General features: G+C 38.9%; 1 protein-coding gene across 1 annotated transcript; it reads right to left on the bottom strand.

The window, feature by feature from the left end:
• Positions 1-9,403: 9,403 nt before the first annotated feature.
• LOC139712534 (probable arginine--tRNA ligase, mitochondrial) lies at positions 9,404-23,598 on the bottom strand. The gene is given in 15 exon segments (XM_071624349.1): positions 9,404-9,490; positions 10,246-10,309; positions 11,518-11,700; positions 12,237-12,414; positions 13,029-13,153; positions 13,767-14,003; positions 14,821-14,927; positions 15,679-15,752; positions 16,429-16,590; positions 17,706-17,845; positions 18,745-18,839; positions 19,656-19,778; positions 20,564-20,693; positions 21,377-21,447; positions 23,537-23,598. Coding segments are annotated over 15 exon segments (1,812 nt in total). The 5' UTR covers positions 23,573-23,598.
• Between the last annotated feature and the right edge of the window lie 100 nt (positions 23,599-23,698).

Raw genomic sequence — 23,698 nt, 5'->3', positions numbered from 1 at the left:
TACCTGAGCCTGACGTCTTGTCTTATGCAGCCTTGCCTCCAGATCACTGATCTTGCATTGCTGGTGATCCTCAAACTCCTTGATTGGATGTGATTTCTGTGACAGTGCATCTTCTTGAATGTTAGCCTTCCCTGGCTTGTAATGAATGGAGAAATCAAAACAGGAAAGTGCGGCGAGCCATATATGCCCTGTGGAATCGAGTTTCGTCGACATCAGGACATATGTTAATGGGTTATTATCAGTCATAACTCACATCTCTTTTGCTGCATACAACTCCTCGCCTAACCACATAATGCATAACTTCCTGCAGGCGAAAGAGATACTCGGAAGGGGACTCGCCTTCTGCCTGGACTGCCTGATGAAATCTGACAAACAGCTCATCATCTGTGTCGGTGTCACCAAAAACTAGACCCAGAGCCCAGAAGTGGTCTGCAGAACAAGCCTGGGGGTTCTCACACCTCAGGTGGGTAATGATACTCGATGCAGGTGGATGCAATGATTCACGAATGCGCTTGCGCCGTTCAGCATCATCCAGAGTCTGCCACTCCTCCATCTTGCTCTCAACGTGCTCTATCCAGATGGGGTAGCTATCCTCATCACGCTCTGCCGTCTTTTCACTGGGGAAGCATTGAAGTTTCCGAGACCCTGTGGTCAGCCCACTCTGTGCTAGTGAAGCTGCTAAAACTGGAATGTCTTGATCAGGGAAGGAAAGGGATGGTTCACTGCTGCCAGGGGAAGGGGTTGGAAGGTTATTGTCGAGCCCACCGGAGGTGAGGGTAGACTAAAGCAAGGTTCCCACTTAGCCGAGTTGGAGTCTCGAGTTGTGCGAGCTGCATGAGCTTGAACTCACTTGAACTCATGTGAAATTTGTCAATTTTAATGAGCTGTGCATGAGTGATCTACGAATCAACATCGAGTTTACTACGATAGCTGTACGAGTGGTCCGAGCGTGATACAAGTCACACCGATCCAGGTGTGAGTTATGATGACCTGTGTATGACTTGTGTAAGAGCTTATTACGGGCCCGTTACGAGCCCGTTATAAGTTCACGCAATCCCTGCTGTTAGGTTTGGCCTCCAGTGGGGTCTTTTCTCCCATTTTCTTCTACTGGGACCTGGTCTTGTGGGTCTTGTTTAGAGGATTGGCCTTCTGACTGCCTCTGTAGCTCATCACGGATGATCTCTTCTGTTTCTACTGTCTCTTCCTGCTCTTCTACCTCTACTTCTACCATTGTTTGATTGATCGCCATTTCCTTCACCTGTTTTTTTCTTGGATTTCTTGAGCCGAGGCATGTTTTTTGTCTTAATTTTTACGTAGTTCTAGAAATGTAATGGCAATGACATATTTGTGCATGTGCGTTTAGGGTTAAATGAATGTCTTCTGTCTTGAAAACGCTGGAAAAATGTGAATAATTTCATATTAATAGGTCAGTGCAATGCACTTTGAATAAGCTAATACAAAGCTCGTAAGTCGCAGAGCTCGATCTAAACTCGCGCTTAGCTCGAGGGCAATTCCCCCTTGCACATACTGGTAGTAGAGTCGTAGTGCTTGTATCGCGCTCTTCAAAACTCGAGCAGAACTCGCGTATATACTTAAAGGTGGCGAGTTACGAAGAGTTCATTGCGAACCTCGTACAAGTATTGAGAGTTTGTTACGAGTAGTACGAGTATATTACGAGTGTAAACAAGTTCAGCACGAGTTACTTTGAGTTAGGGAAAATTTTGAACATGTTTAAAAATTTTGGAACCACTCGCGAGTTCACGGGGAGTTTTGCAGATTCACTACGAGTTACGCCGAGTCGTGCTGACTTGTCGCGAGTTATCCAGAGTTACATGAAGAGCTTTACGCGAGTTATTGCGTGTGCCCCTTTGAGGCAACTCGCCACAACTCGCCAAAGCTCGGCACTGTAACTTGGCTAAGTAGGTACCCTGCTTTAGGGATCGCCTGCGGCGTCTGTCCGTCCATCCGTCCGTCGTCCGTCCGTAACGCTACAAAAACTTGAATAACTCTCTCCTGAGGACTTCAATTTCAATCAAACTTGAAGGGAAGAGTGGTTATACATGTACAAATTTACACATTTTACCAAACATGAAGGTCACCTCAAGGTCAAAGGTCACAGGCAGGGGTCAATAAACTTACATGGCCCAATGTTAAGTTTTTATGGCGCGTTTCGATTACAGCTCATAACTTTTGATCCCTATGTCTGTTTGTGACCAAACTTGGCTGGTAAATGTCCCTTGGGGAGTTGAAAGTCATTACAAGGTCAAAGGTCATAGGCAGGGTCAATGAACTTCCAGGAGTTAGAAAAACTTAATTTTTTTTCTATGCAAATTGGCGAGACACATTTTGGCACTTGCCTTGTTAGTATAGTAGGGATGTCTTCAGACTGAACTTCCTGAGCTCTACGTCCTGCTTTTCTCCATTCCCTCACTAAACCTCTCTCCCTCAGGTCCTTGACACTGACCCTAATTCGTCTGACTGGTTCTAAACCGTCCAACCGCACTACTCTGCACATTGTCTCCCCATCTACTGGGATGACAATCTGTGCTTGCAATCCTAACATAGCAACTGCATCTTCAAATTCACAGAGGAGCGATGTTTCCCCTGTATCGGAATCATCCCGTCTTTTAAATAGTAACACTTCAAGTAAAGTGGAATATAGCTCTGACATTGTCAGTGCAAACATTTCTGTTGGCACAGTTTTTACACCTCTTGCAAGAAGGAGGGCATTCTCTACTCTAATCTCCTTGAGTTTTATTACACCAACATAGTCTAACACCAGCAGGGGCATTTTGCAGGACTTGACCAGTTTCACTAACAATTGGACATTGGCTACTGGGGCTAAAGGCTGGAGGGAGAATCCTAAGATGAATCATGGGGGTTCTAAAACACTGATCAAGGGGTTGCTGGAAAACAGATGGGGTACGGATGTCAGAGGAGGAATGAATGGAGGGGGTGTCAATAACAGTGACCACTGGTCTTCCAAGGAAGCATGCAGGAATCTAGTCTGATGGCATTCTGGAGAAATCTTGGTATCCCTCTAGGTGGCCTCTTGAGTTTCCACTTGGTTTGATGTGGTACTTAGAATGTTTACTTTGAGGCCATTTTTGGGCCACTTAAGAGGGCCCTGGGGCCCAGGTGCAGGGGAAGGGACACAGTAGACGTCCATATCTGTATATGGGAGATTCCCCTCTGTGAACCCCACCACTAAGATATTGGTACCTCGTTTGTCTAGTAATCAAAACCCTCTACCCTCTGGCTTGCCAGGCTGTTGTGATCAACCAACATTTGTGCAACAATATATGTTGTTGTTCATTCTTTTTTTATGCCTCCGCCAACGAAGTGGCCGGAGGCATTATGTTTTTGGGTCGTCCATACGTACGTCCGTCCGTCCGTCCGTACGTACGTACGTCCGTCCTGTTTTGTTTTTGTCGATATCTCAAGAACCGTGTGGTGCTTTTACATCAAACTTGGTATGAGGGTATATCCTGGGGGGATAATACTTTGTTTGGATTTTAGGGTCACGGGGTCAAAGGTCACAGGTTATTTTGTGAAAAAAAGGGTTGAAAATTCATGTTTTTCTCCATATCTCGCAAATGGTTCAAGGTATCTTCATGGAACTTAGTATATATGCTTGTTCCAATGGGCAGTGATTATCTAGGGAAGTTGGGGGTCATGGTTCAAAGGTCAGGGGTCAAAGGTCAAGATCAACTCCTCAAAATATCACTACTTTCCTTATATTTATGCAATGCCGGAAGGTTTTTTTTATTTTGTTTTTAACTTGATTTATACATGTATTACCCAATATATATTCTGTGGGAAGTTTCTTGCCAAAAGGTCAAAGGTCAAAAAGTCAAAGGTCAAGTGAAAGTGCTGAATTGCACTTTTTCCTCCATATCTCATAAGTAACTCAAGGTATCATCATGAAACTTACATATTTATGCATGTTCAACCTAACAGTGATTCTCTTTGGAACTGTGAGGTCAAAGGTCAAAGGCCAGGTTTAGATAATGCTATTTTCCCATTTGATACTGAAATTATACTTTTTCTCAATACCTTGAAAATTACTTAATGCATAAACTTATAAAAGGGTCAAAAGTCAAGTAAAAATCATCAGTTCCCCAAATACCTGCACTCTGACATTTTAATCATTCATCCAATTGAATCTAGTTCTAGGAAAGTGAACATTCAGCACATTTGTGTCAAACCTGTCATTTTAATATTTTGCCAATTGTGTGAAACTGTCATCACACGTTGTCAAGACATTGTACTATAGACCTATTAGGAGAACCATGCATTATGGCGGAGGCATATCAGTCGCCGTAGCGATATATCTAGTTTTTAATGTAAGAGTATGTGTACCAGTCTGCACTCTCCTTCAAATCATTGTTAGTTTAATTCTCAGTGACATCAGTAAAACAGTTTAAGTTATTTGCTCAGTTCGAGGATAGATCATGCTTATGGAAAATGTAGGTAAAATGTACAATGTAAATATATTTTCACTTTGTGCAAACATTTATATTTTATAACTGTGTGGTGTGTGTCATTACTGTACATGTATTGACAGCTAATAAATGTGGAAGAGTGCACCTAAAGAGAAAGCAATGGAAATGAAGAGAGCCAATGCCCTTTTGACTGCATGCAATCACTTTCATCCAACACCAACACCCTGAAACATAATACTTTACATATTCAATGCACATGTATATATACATGACTCAATGATACAACATTGTAGATCTGCTCATTTGACTGTTTACTTATCCATTCACCATCCAGAATATAAACATTCTTTTATCCATTCATTTGTCTTCCTTGCCACCATTGTATACATTCATTCATTCATTCATCCATCCATCCATCCTTCAATCCATACTGCCTTTTCACTATTCAAAAACTCTTTCCTTCATTCATTAGTCACCTCATAACTATTTTTCATACTTCATCCATCCATCCATGCTATTCATCTGTACATTCATTCACCCTGCCTTCACAGAGACATCTGCTATGTAATCTAACAACATAGTCTTTTATTCATTGAACTGTCAAGCCATGCTATCCATCCCCCAATACATCAGTACATTTGTATTATATATTTATCCTCTATTAAACCATGAGTGACTAAATATACGTGTATGGTGTACAGAACCTCTCGCTATCTTACTTTCAGTACACATTCACTGATGGTGCTGGGTAGCATATATGTATTCAGCAAAGCATGTCCAAACACCACTTGAGATGCTTAATGTCATGAAACCTTGTATAAAATCAATGCCACTTTAAAGGGGAATGACACCCAAATATACATGTACGTAGACTAGATTGAGTGAATACAGTTATATTAGTAGATCATATAAGTGAAATTTAAGAAAAATCCAATAATCTGTTCAAAAATTGAGTTTTTAAAGGTTCAGTGCCGCCATTGCTGGATGAGAAAACTAGAGCAGTTCACAACGTCTTGCAAGGACAACGACATCAAGAAAAATAAATAGCGAAATTTTATGCAATTATCTTCATATTTTCTTTATATCGTCCTGCAGTGACATCATGAACTGCTGTAGTCTTCTCATCCAGTGAAGGCAGCACCCAAAATTTGAAAATTCATAGATTTTAAACAGATTGTCCAATTTTCCTCAAACTTCACTGCTGTGTTCTACATTATTGCGGCATTCACTATATATATATATATATATATATATATATATATATATACTTTGGCTGAACAGCTGCCTGCAGCTATTCTACAACCACCAAATTCTTTTGGGTTCTACTTCATCGCTTCTTTAAATATGAAAACAAAACTGAAAGGATAACGATAGTGGCAATTTAAGCAAATTTGTATTCTACTTTTTTTCAAACTGGCCCGAGGCATTGTTTGTGCTTCTTGCTGATGTAATTTCGCAACTCACCGATTAAGGAGGGAGGAAAAATATTCATCTTGAGAATAATTTGATACTGTCCCTCATACTTGGCATAACTTGGTTCATATTGAATTACAACAGCTATCTTCCAAGATTTTATCAAAATCGCTCACAGTAGGACTTTTGTTTTGATAACTACAGTACAAATTACATCAGAGAAACCGAGCGAATTTTGTTTTCCTGATCATTTTCATAAGTGTAAACTCTGAATGATAATCTTATGGTGGTGAACCAGCTCTCAGTGCCATAGTTACCTTCAAGTTTTGATCATTGAGGATAAATTTGATACTGCTAATTGTCGGAACGTAATGTAGTGGCAACTGATGCTACATACCCATCATGTAACGGCATTCATATTCTGATTTTTCATGTATATACAGTCAACCTTGCATAAGTCGACCTCACACAAGTTAAATCATTGCCTATGTTGAAGGTCTTTAAGAAAATCCTCTTCATAAAATTCTATTGATTTTAATCCCTCATAGGTCAAAGCTATTTCTTCAGTCCAAATAGATTTGACTTAAACAAAGTTGACTGTATACACATACCTGGTACATCCAGTGACAGCTTCATGTAGGTTCAAAAGATGGAACAGGATATTCTCATAAATCATGTTGCTTAAAACTGATGTGAAGTGAGCAATCAGACCATTCCATGCAGGGTTCAGTATAGTCAAGAAGGTCAAAGGTCAGGATCAACTTGTGAATTTGTGTCATGTACAAAGACACTTCTGATGCAAATTATTTTAAAATTAACATAATGAAATCTGAATCTGAATGAATGAATGAATAAACCCAATACAAGGCTGTACTATGATTTCACTGACGGACATGTGAGGCAGATCAGATTGAGGTCAGTTCTCATAATCAAATTTCATTGCATTTATATGCAATATCATATTGAAACACAGCATTGAAAATACTGTAATGGTATGTGATAAACAAATGTAATGTAACAGAGTACAGTGCACTCCCGTTACAACGAACACGGTTATAACGAAATTTTGTTATAACGAAGTAAATCTTCTGGTCCCAAAATTATCACCATTAAAGTCTATGGCACAAAATTCGCTTATAACGAACACAGTTATAGCGAAATTTCCGTTATAACGAAGTCTTTTCCAAGTGCCACAGTCAAAGAAAAACGAAAGAAATGTGCTCCATTATAACGAAATGAGAATTGCTTTCGAAAATACGTAGCGGAACTAGCATTTATAGCGTCTCTGCATGGGTGAACGCTTCACACCACTGTGTGTTCGCTCCTTGTGTCACGCTCAGTTTCTGAGGGGAACTTGCGTTTATTATTGTAATACAGTTATCCCATCACATTTCACATCGCTTTCCAGTGTATGATGAGTATTCAGCAAACATAATATGATATATATACGTGGTTCCTTGTTTTTGTTATATATTGTATTTGTTTGGTTATAACGAAATCTCGTTATAACGAAAGAAAACTGCCGGTCCAGAGCATTTCGTTATAACGGGAGTGCACTGTAATTGGAAATTAAGATTAGGATACAATGCCATGAGGTCAGGACTTTGGTTTGACAGCCAAATCCTGATTTGCCATTCTTATACGAAACAGCCTGAATATTGTTCACAATTTTATCTACACAAATGGGGGTTCTCGGCTAGCCCGGCAAGTGACTGCGCCCATCCTGACCAAACCCTGTGTCACATTGTGGAGGACTGCCACCTGCGGAAGTTCCCAGGCGAGCTTGAAGAACGTGCTCAAGCAAGTGATGGCACAATGGGGTTAAGTTCATGATGCATTACAGCTCAGAGTACATGGAATAGATTTTACTGTATGTGTGGTGGTGTGTGGATGCTTGTTGAGGAATGGCATGATATTACAGTGTATTGCAGAATTTTTTCCATTGCATCAAATGAATATTTAAATGACAGGTCAATATCTAAGAGACAACTATGACTTTAATGCTGAGACACCAGAGGCATTTCATAAACATGTAGAAATGACATTGCTGGTACACTATATGCACAAAGAGTCCTATCGGAACTTGCAAAATAGCGAGACTAATGTGCCCATCAACATGAAAGAGTTTCTGAATCAGAACATATAAAAGGAAATTCACCCCAAATATGCAAGTGGATTCAAGAAATGCAAAAATAGTAGTAGAACACATTAGTGGAGTTCGTGGAAAATGGGACGATCCATTCAAATGTTACAGTTCATCATGTCAGCTGTAGAACAATAAAAAGAAATGTACAGAGAACTGCGCATACAGTGCACTCCTATTATAATGAACAGGGTTGTGATGAAATTCTTATTACAGCAATGTAAAAATTCAAGCCCCAAAATTACCATCTTATTCATATATAGTACTTGACTATTCAGCTTCAATTAAATTTTGATATAAGGAAAGAAACTGCCGGTCCCGAGGACTTTGTTTTAATGGGAATGCACTATTATTTATCTTAATTTTTCTAGCATGATGAAAGAGCACTTGCATCCCTCAGAAGGCAGGGGTATGATACAATGTATTACCCCTAGACACATGCTACTATTTAAACAAGTCGAAGGAATGTGCACTTTTCAAATGAAAATAAAATCTTGTGAAAGTATCTCATTACTTTTTCTATATCATTCCACTACACTGAAATCAACTGCTGTCATGTTCTTATAGAGTGATGACAACATGCTTTCACCAAAATTTAAAAAGTCCTTAACTCTTTGAATGGATTGCTCATTTTTCCTCAAAGGTCACCGATGTGTTCTATCACAAATACACTGAATCTACATGATACACATGTTCGGGATTAATTTGCCTGTGAGTTGCAATGCAGGAAAATTAATGATGAAACTTGCTGATAAAGTGCTGATGATGAGCACTGAAAGAGCTTTTCTAGTATGTAGTGATGCTCAAGGCATTCTAGAACATGTCATTATCCTGGTCAATGGAATCAGGCCCTTGTCCAAAGTGCACCAAATCCACATCCTAGGGAGCATTCCTGTTTGGCAGACACACATGTTAAAGCCAGCTACATGAACATTCTGCTGCCTGCACAATACATGAAACCAGTTTCTGCACAGGCAGGTTTGCGGATGAGAAGTTTGTTGTTCTTCCGGTGGCTGCAAATCTCGGGGAAATACAACGATACATGGTGTGCAGCAATGTGGATTCTTCACTCCATCTATGGTGAAAGAACTCATGCAGGCAGCTTCTGTGGTCAGCCGACTTGCAAGCCATTTTCCTCGGTGCAGGCCATGTCCAGTTCAGGTGTCAATTCAAGCGCGAGGTTTATTAATTGCACAGTCAGGAAGAGAATGGCTCAGCAGGAAGACATGATGTATATTGAGGGTCTTCTTCAGAATGCATGTGCGATGGCAGGGAGCAAACCCTGGACCTCCTCATTGATAGCACAGCATGCAAACCACTAGACCCTGACATATCCACAGGTCACGACACTTTTGATCTCCTGCGATGAGACAGTGACACTACTGGGCACGACTTCCAATATCTACATTCTTTTTAGAGGTTGCATTCCAAGTAGCCGCATTCCATGGCCTAGGGTGGATCTCGCAGTGTGGAAAAGGGCTAATCTTGCCTACATGTACACGCAGAGAAAGCAAGAGCAAGGAGGAATATAATACAATTAGTGTGAGATAAAACAACAAAATTATAAACAGACAAAAATATTAAAACTAAAATCAAGATTTCTCTGTGTTTTTCGGGGGATTTTTTCTTTAATTTTTTTTTTATTTATTTTTTTATTTTTTATTTTTTATTTTTTTTGGGGGGGGGACTTATTGCATTGCTCAGACATTCCTTTCTCTCATACCTTCACATTTTGGTATCTTATCATTGAAATCACACAATACATATCTGAAGACAACATTATGCAGTACAATATACTGAATGCACATGTCAAAGTGGCCTGAGATAGGGCAAAACGTAGACTGCAAAAACCTTACAAGGCTCACAAATTTGCAAGGCTTGCACGGCTCACGTCTGAGCTAACATGAGCTGCAAACAGCACAAAGTTGTGTGATGACACGAAATGCTGATATAATACAGCACAAGGCAATAACACTGGAAGATCTACTTCAACAAATATGTGCATTAAAACGACATTTAAATCCATACTTCTTATGATGTACTTCAAATCCTTATTTTCTTTAATACTAGGATTGTGACTCAATTTTCAGGTGTTTGTGTCACTATTAATCATTTTTGTTTTGATTTTTGTATGACTGTGCATTTTCTGACCACACTAAGCAGTTTAGAGAAGGATTTAGAAGTCCATTATTCTTTCCAAGTTAGATTGTGAATATCACTAATGTAATAGTGACAGGTACTCACTTTTTGGAGGTCCATGGGGCTCCCCTTCACTCTAAGCTTGTTGCTAGCCCTGGAGACCAGATGTCTGACACAAAGAATGCACAATACTAATAACTTTACTACCACTTTGATGCTGCTGATATCATATCACTAATACTAAAATAGATACAGCAAATGATTCACTCCCAATACCACAGAGTCATCCTCAAAGCATTTTGTAACATATTGTACATTTCTCCTTACAATGACGAGAATCATGATAATCCAGACAGCCTTCAAATTTTGCTGCAAATTCCATGCATATCATCATCACTTCCTATTTGAGTCAAATCCAACTGAGGATTCACTATCACATTGAAATGCCTTCACATGTGAAAAATTCTTGTCAAAAGCCAACTTGAGAAGGAGACTATTAATGGCAAAAAAAAAAATCAACTTTTATGATGATATTACAATGGAATGATAATCAAACAAATAGATCAGTAGAAATTGGAAATCAGTCATGAAACAGGAAATAGAGGTATTTTAAAGTTATGTTTTTCATGAAATGATATGCACTGTGAATCATATATGCAAATTAGACATAGCGATGATGTGACTGCCTTACTAGTCTGTCACTGATTTGTACACAAAATGATATTAGAGAGAAAAAAAAACCTCAATGATTTTAGTCTTTAATTTGACAGCCATGATCACCTTCCCTATGAAAATCATTACAGCTAAGTCATAACAACTATAAAATCATAATGCACTGGATATCAATTAGTCTTCATTTCATGTTATGATTTGTGTGTAGATCAATGTAAGATTTGTGAGGTTATGACATCTCATCATCTAATATGCATATGGGAGTGTAATCAAAATTAGTGTTTTGTGAAAGTATGAAACTTGAAACTTCCATAACACTTAACTAATGTGCAATTTTAATTAAACATCTACCAAGTTTTATGCAATTTCTTGAAGTCAACTTGGACAATGACAGATATATTGCACTTAAAAAAAAAAGAAGGTATTTCTACAGTAACTGAACTCACCATCTGTTTTAGACCTCCATCTATCACATTTGCCTCATTGTAGAAAATTCTTTACAAATACCAAACAAGCTCCTGACAATTAATGTAATTATATGAATCTTATGTGCTGGAGACAGTGGGAAGTAAGGATTGCTTAGGTTCACAATTCTTAACCTTTTATGCACTTTGAGTGCCGACTGGCACAGACACACCCATAGCACTGTCCACATCCCCCAAAGTCCCTGGCACAGAAAGTGTTAAGAGGGGGGCACAGACTCACCCCAATTGGAGGAGGTACTGGGCCACTGCCTTAGGCTCCATCTCTTCTGCTGCCCTCTTGATTGCCACATCATAGTGACCAACATGCCAGGCCAGCTGGACAGCCTCTGATTCTGACAGGAGACTGACATCGAGCTCAGGCAAACAAGATGGTGGGGACTGCCAGCCGTTTGTCTCTTCAATACTGCACAAAACAAGGATGATATGTCAGACAAAATTCTAATTCGGTACAGTATGTTTGCATCTGAGCAGATGCATACAATTACAATTTAGATATACACAGCTATGAGAGGGAGGGTGAATTGTGGCAGTACCGGGTACCTAGGCATTCTGAATAATATGGTCCAAATGGTGTTCATCAAAAGCAAAAACAAAAACTGAACCAACAAATCCAACTAAATGTTGCAGATGAGCCTTTTATGCTCCAATGAAAATTACCACAGCTTGTTACTCTATTTGATGGACAACCGTTAAAGTTTATGCGAAGCATGGCTACAATGCATTGCACTCACATGTAACAACCAAGAAACACGCACAAATGTGACAATAACACATACAATGGGATTACATAGAATGATATAGGACATAAAGAATGACAAAGACCAAGTCATGATGGGCAGATTGCATATCAAAATAATGAATAAAACCAGAGCTTACATATCAAAATGACTGACAGAATCAGAGCTTACAGATATGATCAACAGACATGATGCATAATACCTGCAAAGTCTTGCATGTGTGTACTGGAGAAAGACACCAGTATCTCCTTTACTGGCAAGCATCTTGTCCCAGTCAAAGCTGTAATCTGTCAACAGCGTCCCCTTGAGGTCTTGAAGGATGATTGCAGACAACCCCAGGGCCTCAGCCACTTGTTCTGCATCTCTGGAGGCTTTGGTTGCTATGGGAGATGATGAGGATAAAAGGAGACAACCTTTAAACGTTGTACTAAAAAATGTCCATGATCTATAAAGTGTCATGTTTCTGAAAATTCAAAATGGATGGCTTTGAGGGAATTACTGACCTAACAGCAATAGTAAAAGTTGTTTTTCCTGGACTTTGGTTCTTATAGGGAAACATAGTAAAGATTAGGATTTTGACAATATCACATTCACAAAGACTCTTGGAAAAAAAAAAAAAAAAAAAAAGTAGGTCTGGTTAGAGCATGTAGGTCATAACCATATTTGTGCTAGCGGTTTTCAGCTTATATGAAATTTCGGAGCAATTTTCTGCAATACTGCATCACTTCCACATGTCCACTACAATGAAATTGCAATGGAATTTGCAAAATCGCCTACTAACAGCAAGTGAGGTTACAACAAGGATAGCTAACAGACTCAAGAGAAAGGATTGCAGTGTCCCTGTGGAAAATCTGTTTCTTTCTGCATATGTGGCCAAACAGTTCTGCATCCCACATTCATAGCAGGCATCTGGGATGTTTTCCTCAGTAAAATTAGTGGTCTGTGGAGCACAGAGCGGTTGCTACACTCGACACTGGCTCTACAGCATTCTTACTTGAAGTGTTCTCCATGTTGTGCAGCATGCGAGCCTTAGCCTCGTTCATGATGTCAGTGAGGAAGACAGCGCTGCCCTTCCTGGTCTGCATTCCTAGAACCTTCCCAAACTTGATGTGATGAATTCTGTTCCATCATAGGGGGGAAAATAAACAAAATGACAATAAATTTCAATGACTTCTTATCCTGAACCCACCATAGATTTATGCACAGGTTCACATCATGGTGATTTGATGACCTAGAGATCCCCCCCCCCCCTCCAAAAAAAGGAGAAAAATACAGAAACAATCTTCACCTGACTATTGCTTGGTATTTTCTTGTTTTGTTGCTTCATTGTTTGTTTGTTTGGGGGTTTTTCCCTTGGTTTTTGTTTGTTTTTGTTGACTTGGTTTTGTTTGTTGTTGTTGTTTTTGCTAAATTTGACTGATGCACATGAGAATGAACTATTCAGCCTGGTAGCTGCAGCCCCCTTGCAGCAGATTATATACATCCTCTAAGTCTCCAACTGGCAACCACAACCTCCAGCACTGGTCTCTAGCTCTCTGCTTATACAGTGGACTCCCGTTATAACGAAGTCCTCGGGACTGACAGTTTTTTTTTTTCTTCGTTATATCAAAATTTTGTTTTAACCAAACTAATAAAAAATAAAAATACATAGAGCATATGGTGTTGCGATCTAAATCTTTACTTCGTTGTAACCGGAATTTTGTTGTAACGGGAGTGCATTGTATCTTCTCACCCTTGTTGGCCCCATGGCTCCCCCAGTGCTGCCAGCACACCTTTCAGCTGCTCAAAGTGACTCTCTTGACCCTTGTCCACCACGTAGTACATGCGGTCAAACTGGTATCGCCTCCGCCTCTCGAGGGCGGCAACCACGTCCCGCGTCAGGTAGAGTGAGGACCCATCGCTTCTGGCCAGAGTTGCTAGGGGAAACCGGGGACATGCTTCTGTGACGTCAATTTCTTCAGTTCCTCTTCTGAAAATGAAAAAAGAATAAATAAACATAATGTGAACGATGGCCTGGTGTTAACAAAGCAAGTAAGACAAAAAAGATGGTAACCATTCATTTATCTCTTTTAATACAACATGTAAACATCAACAAAGCAGGAACTAGCATTTTTAGATGGTCTACGATAGCTGCAAACTTATCATTATTGTTGAGAGTTTCTTTCTGGATGAAACAGTGCACTGTAGCTGTTTGCTTTTCTTTTCCTGTATTCCTGAGTTCAATATTAATTAATATTAATATTAATATCATATTCAGCATTTCCATCGAATTTGGTGTTTCCACATCTACACGGTGGACTCCAGTACTAAAAATAGTCATTTTTGTGATATCTCTGTTTTAATCTATCACACAGATATCACACAGATGTCTGTCTCCATTCTCCTAATACCTACTGGAAAAATTGCCTTGGTCTGAAGTCAGCATTTGATCAAAGCACCTGCCTTCTATTCCTGACATCACTATAAAATTCTCTTTCTGGGGTTTTTCACAAATATTCAGAACAGACCTGGCCATAAAAGCATTCTAAAAAGGCATGATATAGAAACCATTTCACAGTAGATGTGCCTGAAGATTTTATCTTTCAATCAACAAAACGAAGTTTCTCAAAAATTTTCAAGTCAATGTCACTTGCTGTAACTTTCCTAACTCACACTGAGTGAAAATAATCTTGCCTCACATGGGGATCTGCACTTGTTGCATACTCAAGTTCAGAGTCCAATCAGTTTGTAATAAAATTCTTGACTGCTTTAAAAGTTGTTTCATAGGCAGTTATATTACAACTCACTCAGATGTGTGGAGAAGTCTCCTCTGCCTGAGCTCACCCAGCAAAGTCTGGGCATCACGGCCGTACTCTGACTCACTGCGGTACTCGTCAAATCGAATGCCGAGTCTCTGCAAGACAAACACAATGACGACATTGTAAGTGTCACCCAGTATTCACTGGCATTCAGCAATTGAATTCACTCACGGCACAGCAACCATGTGATTATGAGGAAAATCACATGTGGCCAGTATGGCGCACACAAAACGTGATGCAGCCATTGCCATTAACCTATCACTAGGTCCAATTTTTCTACCATAAGAAGTGTTTTTACCATCTTGCTAAATGCTACTGTAAAACCAGAAATTTTCAGATGCATGTAGCTTTTACAAATTTCATGAGGAGCCAAGATTCGTGAAAGTAAAATGCACATGAAAGTTTTCGTCTACACTTTGCATTGAATGCCAGTTGCCAATTCGCAAAGCTTCATGCCGCAACAAAGGCTGTCAGATCCAATTCGCAAAAGTTTCATGCAGCGAATGCTATTGGTTTTACATCACGAAGTCCAGTGGGTGTAATTTGAATTTAACATCTTACTTCCAATACATTGAGCCCTATGATTCCTCCTCATCATGCAGAAAAAGCACAGAATGCACAGATAAAGTAACCTTAATGTACAAGACCAAATAATTAAAGCAAATCTACTTTGTCAGGGTTGATCAGCATAGTTCAATTGCTATTGAATATAATGACAGCCACATTTGCATCCAAGATCGGTACAAAGTATAATAAAGGACTGTGGTGTTATGAATGGCATTGGTAAAATTTGTGTCAGACAATTGACAAATATGTATGTAAGGAAAGAATATGATGATGACTTACCTCATAAGTCCTTGTGTATTCAGAGATGCTCAGATCTATGAACCTCTGTCTTAGTGCTAATGCATCAGAATTTCCTATGGAGGAAGACAAACAAGGTTTAAATTGTAAGAAATTGACAGAATAATGTCTCTCAGTATATCTTGCTAATTGCAATTAAATAGTCTCCCCTCAATTAATCATATTTGCTTGAATTTATTCTAAAGAATATCATTTTGTATGTGAGAACTTCATCTCACACATAAAGAAACGAGAATGTGTTAGCCTGTGTTCTTCCATAGGACATTGCATGCTTGGGTGTCACGCAAATATCACGACCCTATGACTTAATCCTGTTATTCACTCATCTGTAAGTTTGCAATTGCTATGTCGGTAAACCTCTACTCCAGCTCTGGGTCTACAATCTGATATCTTCCTGGCAATCTTCATATCAAAGCACAAGGGAGATCCCAATAATTTAATATCAAGTCATTACAGAGAGTGAATTGGGACTTCAGGACTGAGTAGCAATTCTAGTCATTAAAGATGTATGTAAGAATTACAGAATGCCTACAGATTTGAAATATCACCATGAAACATGCAAATTTGTAGTTCAATAAAAAAAAAAAAATGTTTATCACGGCACGACAGAAAACATAGCCCCTGGATAAAGTCACAGCATCACATGACAGCAGAAGTCATTTCAATTGACCACAAGTCCACACGTTTTACCTAGCGTACACAAACAGGGCTAACCTTGTGCCGTTTCCTAACCTTGTTCCATCTTTCTGAACAACTCCTTGGCTCTCTCCCATATTAAAGGGTCCTCCTCAGCCACCCTGTTTGCTGTCACATAAACTTTGTACAGATGTCCTATAGGGTCGAGGTTCAACTCCTCTTCATTACCAAATTCCTGGAAGCCAACCCCAAGAATACCTATGAAAAACAAAAACATGGGTAAATAATGAAACAAAAGCAGTATTAGATACAATATTGATTGCTATGTGCTTTTACAAAGGTTGCAGTATCAATTTAATACTCATGTTGCATTAACCAGCTCAAAAATGGATTTAGAATATTGGTGACATTTGCTCCATCATGGAAAAGGCTCATGTCCATACAAGACAGGTAATTTTCAACAAATGCACTCAAAAAAGAAACACAATCTATAAGTGAAAGCCATGAGGTTGACAAGCAACAAGATGTATAGAAATGTCATTCACAAGCCACACATGCAAACACATGATCATCCAACTGGAAGTCATTACCAGTCTTGGTCACAAGACGTAAGATACATCTTTCAAGGGCCAAAGTATCTGTATGACACATAATGCCATTACCTTCAGATTCTGATCGCAAGGTTTTGTGTCATACAATGTGTACTTTTTGTAATGGTCATACAACACAGTGACAATTCAACTGACAGTAAACTTGAGCATAATGCATGAATGGATTTACAACAGCGACAATATATTGGTTCTGTCATACGGCTGCAACAACTGTCCTTTTCCAAAACATTTCCATGCTAACATACTTTTTGTGTGGCATATTGCTATCGCTGTCACTATTGGATTTATTGTTTGTTTACGTAGTGTTGCTGGGGAATGACTGGGCAATACCACCAATACATAAGGCCTCATGTATTATGCAGATGATCCTTGAGAAATAGCTCATAGCTCACGATCAGGCATCCTAACATGAATTGGAAAGAAAATTATTCTAGGAAGAGCTTTGAAAGAAAACTAAAACTGATTCCCCTAATCACGCCATATTCTAACTTGGCCTCGCCATTAGTTAGCAAATGGCATGACCTTTTTCAGTCATGAATTGAATGATGATGTACAATAATCCTCCATTTAATTGTATCAGAGCCTCCTCTCAAGAATACATTCCTCTAAAATTTAATCTCACGACTAGAAACGGGCAAGGGGGTGAGATCTAATTACTCAGAACATCTACTCAGAACGTAGGAGTGTTAAATGGTAGATTGTGCATACACAGTGCATTAACCTCAACAGGGGGAACAAGAAAACACCTTGGGTTCAACTTACCAAACTGTGTACCCCAGTCTCCAAGGTAGTTGATCCTGGTGACATTGTGGCCAAGCAGATCTTGGAGGTTGGCCAGGAAGTTTCCAATCAGTGTTGACCGCAGATGACCCACGTGGAAGGGCTTGGCAATATTTGGAGAACTGGTGGGAGGTCAAAAACAGTGGAGAGGATGCACGGTGAAAAAAAAATCAAAAAGATTACATTGGTGATTTTTCATGACAAAAATACTTAGGAAGACAAGGAGAAAATGTGACTATGAAAGAATCATAGACAGTGGGCATTAATACCAAAATGAGGGGAAAAAAGGATGATAGTTAATGACAGGACAGTAATGAGAGATAAGAAAAATTAGGAGATAGAGAAATGTACAAACACAGAGGATGATATCATGTCATCACTAATAGCAAGATACTGCATAATAGGGAAACAGAAAACCAGACAAATTGAAAAGATAAACACCATACCATGGGAGAAAATGCACAAGTTTGTATAATTACATTTAGTAATGGAAGCACTAATGCATGCACACCATGCAGGCTATGAATCAAGGAAGGAAAAGTCAGAATGGTCACCTTTGAGCGCATATCAATTGTACAAACACAATGTATACAGTAATCCAGTTCACTTTCCTACTCTTCTCCTTTTTCATTGATATATTTTGTTCTGGCCTGTCTCTGATCGAATCTGTGGAGAATTATCACATGTCAGAGGTCTAGAAAAGACAGCTCAATTTCCGAGCTGGGAAAAAAAAAAGTTTCTTTTTTTCCATGATATTGTACCCAAGTAAAATGTTGGTGATTATTATATGAGCAACTATGAAAAAAAAAAACACCAAAAAACAAGAAGAAATCAAGCACAACTCAGCACTTAATGAAGTTACCAAACAACATCAATCTCCTATGTCAGAGGATAGATAACAAATCTGAAAGTGAAGAATGTGATAACTGAAGCAAAGATTTGAATCAATCAATTCTTTTTCCGGTATAACTGGCTGCACTTGTAAATCAATGCATTAGGCAAAAAGATGAAGTGTACTCACCTGAACTCAACAATCACATTCAAAGGGGATTCTTCCAGCGGAGAGCATGGGTGGGCGTGTCCCAGGTTTCCACGAAATGCATCTTTCAGAACTTGCTACATGACAAGAAAATAAAACCACACAGGCAAAACTAAAATCATCAAGCATTTGCAAGACAGCTTCATCTTCCATAATATACATACTGATGCTAATATTCATTTTATTTCTAGTTCATATTATATGCTTTATAATATATCTGTAATATAAACATGATAAAAGTGTATAGTCATGTTCGATTTTACATATTCATGCTCTTAATATCAAGACATGTACATTTAATTGCAACTTTACTTAGGCATATGATTAATATGAAGGTATGTTCAAGTGCTAGTTTCTTCACTTTGTCTCCCTCTACAAATTAAATTTGTCACGATTGCAACTGCTGATCTGTAAATCAACAAACATGTCGGTAAAAAGGAACCAGTGGGACTTGAACCTGTCATCTACTGTTGATGACAGGTTTGAGTCCCACTAGTTCCTTTTTTCCGACATGTTTGTTAATTTACAGATCAATTTACAGATCAGCAGTTGCTATCTTAACAAATTTAATATGTAGAGGGAGACAATTAAGTGAAGAAACTTGCACTTGAACCTTCATCCCTCTGAATAATACCTTTCTTTCATGAAGGTATGTTCATTGCAAATATTTAAACAACTAGTTTGTAAGTTGCATGCAAATCAGTTTATGTTCATTAGTTGGCTGTTTTCCATGAGCAGCCCCTTCTAATAAAATCCTTGCCACACTCTCCATGACTGGAATGACCATCTAAAATCTATGATGTGCATGTGACGATGCATCACAAAATGAACAAAAATTCGCACCCCTTGATTTTACATGAGGACTCAAAAAAAGCATGCGATCATATTCATACCTCCATGAAATGTTTAGAGTCCAGGGTGAACTGCATCACACCACTCTCGATTTTGATGTTGTGCACATGTTCTGGACAAGCTACCTGTCAAACAGAGGGAGGGCGCAAGGACAATTCATGATACTGAAAAGGCAAATTTGAAGGGATGTGAACCATGGCAAATCTATAAAATGACAACGAGGCAATGTTGCCACAACAGCTGGCTAAATTCCTCCAAACTATTTAGAGTCCTATACAAGAAACTATGCATGTGAAACCCACAAACATACTAAGCAAGAAACATCAGGAGTTTGAACTTGGCTGTGATGCTGAACAGTGGCCTGTTTCAAACAAGGTTTTCGTGAAGCATTTGCTGTGGGGCTTTCACAATCAAATCTACACAATTCTGTGAAAAAGACAATCAAATAAAAAAACTAAAAAATAAAAATCTGTAAGTTATGTACTGGGTACAATCCTACCTACACATCATTGCTATTTTCAACATGTGTGCTGCAACATAGCTTCCACTTTTACAAAATGTAGTTGCACTGAAGAGTGGAGGGGTTTGTGTCTATAATGGAAATTTTTTTTCATGCTTTCACTTCATTTCAGCTGATGGTACTTGCTTTACACATATTAAATTCTGTACATACTCCAACTATTTCAAGTATTATTGAATTATAACACTCAAGAAATTACTAACACAGACATTACAGATCTACCTTGCAGAAGTCTTTACTTCACTAAATGTGTTATGGGTTTGAGTCCTTATACATGAACCATAAAATCTATAATTTCTGTACATCAAGTTTCTCTTTCAAAAAAAAAAAAAACAACCTCAAAATAATGATACAAAAGATGAAATTCTGTGACAATAATGAACTGTAGTTCATTTCATACGATGACGGAAGCAGAATGCTATTCCCCACACATACCTTCTTGGCAATCTTCCAAGCAACTTCATCCATGGCTTTGCCATTCCCTCTTTGTGCCTGGTTTGTGGCTGGTCCATTCTGCTGTGGTAGTGACCCAACTTTTAGTCCTAGCTTGAGGTCATGGCTGTGTATGAATGGAAAAGAAAAGACAACAAATGGCATTTTAATAACACTACATCTAGGTATGAATTCTGAACACAGCAATAATAGTAGAAAAGATTTCATATGCACATAACACACACTGTGTGAAAGGATCAATGTGAAAAGATCAAATCTTAATGTGAAAAGAGTTTTCTGCGGTGTGTACACCAATACAATAAGTAACCAATACAATAATAATAGCATGTCATGAATAATTCAACAGACTGACTAAAACTGGATAAACGCATACACATGTTTGTACATTCACAATACATAAATAAATTAAAAAACAAAACAAACATAAGCTAAAGTCATCCTACATGACCAAGAGCAAAAATTGCCTAAGCAAAAATCTCTACTTATACAATACCCACATATAGAATAGTGTTGACAAGGGGAATGTTGTAAATCCACAAACATTCTTACCTGGGACAACACCCTCAAAAATCCTGTATGAAAACTTAGGTCTAATATACAGCATTTCATTGCTGAGTAAACTCGTTAAATACTTGTCCAAAAGTCCAATCAGGTAAATGGGGAACAAAACACACAAAAAAAAATGAAAAAAAAATTATTATTTCAATATCCTGACAAAATTTTTCATCAATGCCATACAATACCTTGCCATACAACTATTCAAAAAAATTTGAGATACTGATACTCTACCTGTTTTTATTTCTCAAGGGTACCAGGAGTGGAAGAATCTGCTCTTCTTTACTTGAAGTAGCTTTGGCCACCTGAGACAAAGATGAAGAAGATAACAATGAACTGACTTGACATATGTTACACCCTTTATCTTCATGGGCTTAAAGGTGAGCTTATACACAATGTCAAATTCATATCACACATAATAAAACAACAACAAAAAAGGTCTTTTCTCAGCTGACTCAAATTGTGACATGCATGTACCATCTAATGTTGTTATCCATTCTACCATGCCACTGCCTCAATCAGAGACTCCAACTCTCCCGTTTTTGACGGGAGATCTCCCGCCGAAAACCCATTTTTGCAGAATCTCCCAGTCTCCCGCTTAATATTTAATTTCTCCCGCCCTGGCTCTGTGTCTCCCGTTGGAAAGGATTTCTTACTTATTGCTATTGTATGCTGAAAAAATAAGCCTTAGATAGCACCAGAGTGCATCTAGAACCCTAGGAACTTCGCGCTTTGCACACATCAATTTGGAGTCTCCCGTTTGCAAGGGGTCTCAGGCGGGAGAATCTCCAGATCAGAAGGTGCTTTAGGTTGGTGTCTCTGCGCAATCAATACGTTTCTACTTAACAATAGAATGTGGGGTGGTAAGTGGTGATGAGGGTAACACCTTTAATATTTCCTCAGAAGAAACACACTGGGACGCCGCGCTGAGCTTGAATATTAGCCACATGAACATGCAATCAAATACACCTTGACCACCACGCTCGCAAAGAGATGAAAATAACGGTTACCCTCATTTTTCATACCTTCTAAAAATGTTATTTTCTGGGAAGTACAGTGGGGTTTTTTTCTGCTCCATTCTCATCGTATTTGTTTGATACAATAAATCAAAAATCAAAAGCAAAGTTATAATTGATTGGGGGACTTCGGATTGAAATTGCTGCGAAAATCAGAGTCCTAATGGTACATCGAGACTTCAGGTGCAAGCAGACTGGCGCCACTCTAAAAATATTTTTCCTTAAATTCTAGATGGCTTGATCTTTTTAAATGGCTTCCAATTCATTCTCTTTGTATTTTCTCCTCGTTTGTTTGTTTGTTTGTTTTTTAGTCTTGTCATAAACGTTTATCTGTTTTAATTGTAAGTTTTTAAAAACATTTTCCATCTTCTATTTATGATTACACAATCAACGGCCGGCAACTAGTGTGCGTGCCAGCACAGCCGCGTGCACTGGCTGCCTTGTGTACCCTATGCAGCACTTAGTCAGAGAATATGCACATGTTGTGGTGTTGATGATGTGCTAAGTGCAAGGCTCGCAGTGCTGCATACAGAGCCAAAGTCTCGATACGTCCCAAGACCCCATCGTGGTCGAGTTGCAATGCATCCTATAATTACTCAATTGGAAGTCCCCCAATCAATTGTAACTTTGCTATTTATTTCAAATTGGCTAAATCGTCATATCGGTCCCCTCTGAGTCTTTTTCTGCGTGTGCGTCTTCACTAGACCACCAGTTGTCTATGTGCAAAGGCTACAAAATGGAGGTTGAAAGCAGTCACCGGCTATGACGAAATGAATGGCTGTGAATGGAGTGGTGGACTATTAATGCCTTCAAATTCATAAAGACAATGAGAATAGAGTTATCTAATTGCAAGAAGGTATGATAAGATATAGATTATTATCAAATGAGGTACTTTGGTAGGTCTATAGACTAGGTAATACTAATAATACTAAGTAAAAGGTTCCAAGTACTGTTAAGTACTTAGTGTTAATTAGAGCGACTCAGCTCAGCGAGGACTCCGAGGTTGACGTTGCTACGCTACGCCGAATATTTTGCGAGGTTTCTATTTTCACGAATTTCGCGAGTCAGGTACTATTCGCGAAATTAAAGACACGCGAAAACATGGACTCTGATCCCGATATGAAAGTGACGTACGGTACATGTTTCGCGAGTCAGGTGCTATTCGCGAAATTAAAGACTGTTTTGCATGTTCGCAAGTTTTGCAGATCAACTTGATCAATACCATACATCAAATCCAGTTAATGGGACTACGATATCTCCCGCCACTGTGAGCTGTCTTTCGCTTTCGTGTTGTACTAGTAAATTCTACGTCACCATAATATCAAACTCTGCCAATATTTACTCAAGAAATTTTTACAATTGATACAAAGTTACTTACCTGCTGGGCAATAACCCGTCTAATCATTAACGACATTTTCGGGCATTAATTGCCGTCCAAAATTCCACACGCTGTCTCCCACCGGATGGTTAATAGCTGACGAATGTTGTCATTCATGAACAATAGAGTGCGCTCTATCATCTTGGTTCTGTTTTTTTGAGC

This window comes from Diadema antillarum, unplaced genomic scaffold, assembly GCF_040938485.1.
Source record: "Diadema antillarum isolate AM-2024a unplaced genomic scaffold, OU_Dant_1.0 seq00001817_RagTag, whole genome shotgun sequence".
Taxonomy (NCBI): domain Eukaryota; kingdom Metazoa; phylum Echinodermata; class Echinoidea; order Diadematoida; family Diadematidae; genus Diadema; species Diadema antillarum.
Note: the sequence above shows the minus strand (reverse complement) of the source record. Positions and strands in the feature narration are given on the sequence as shown.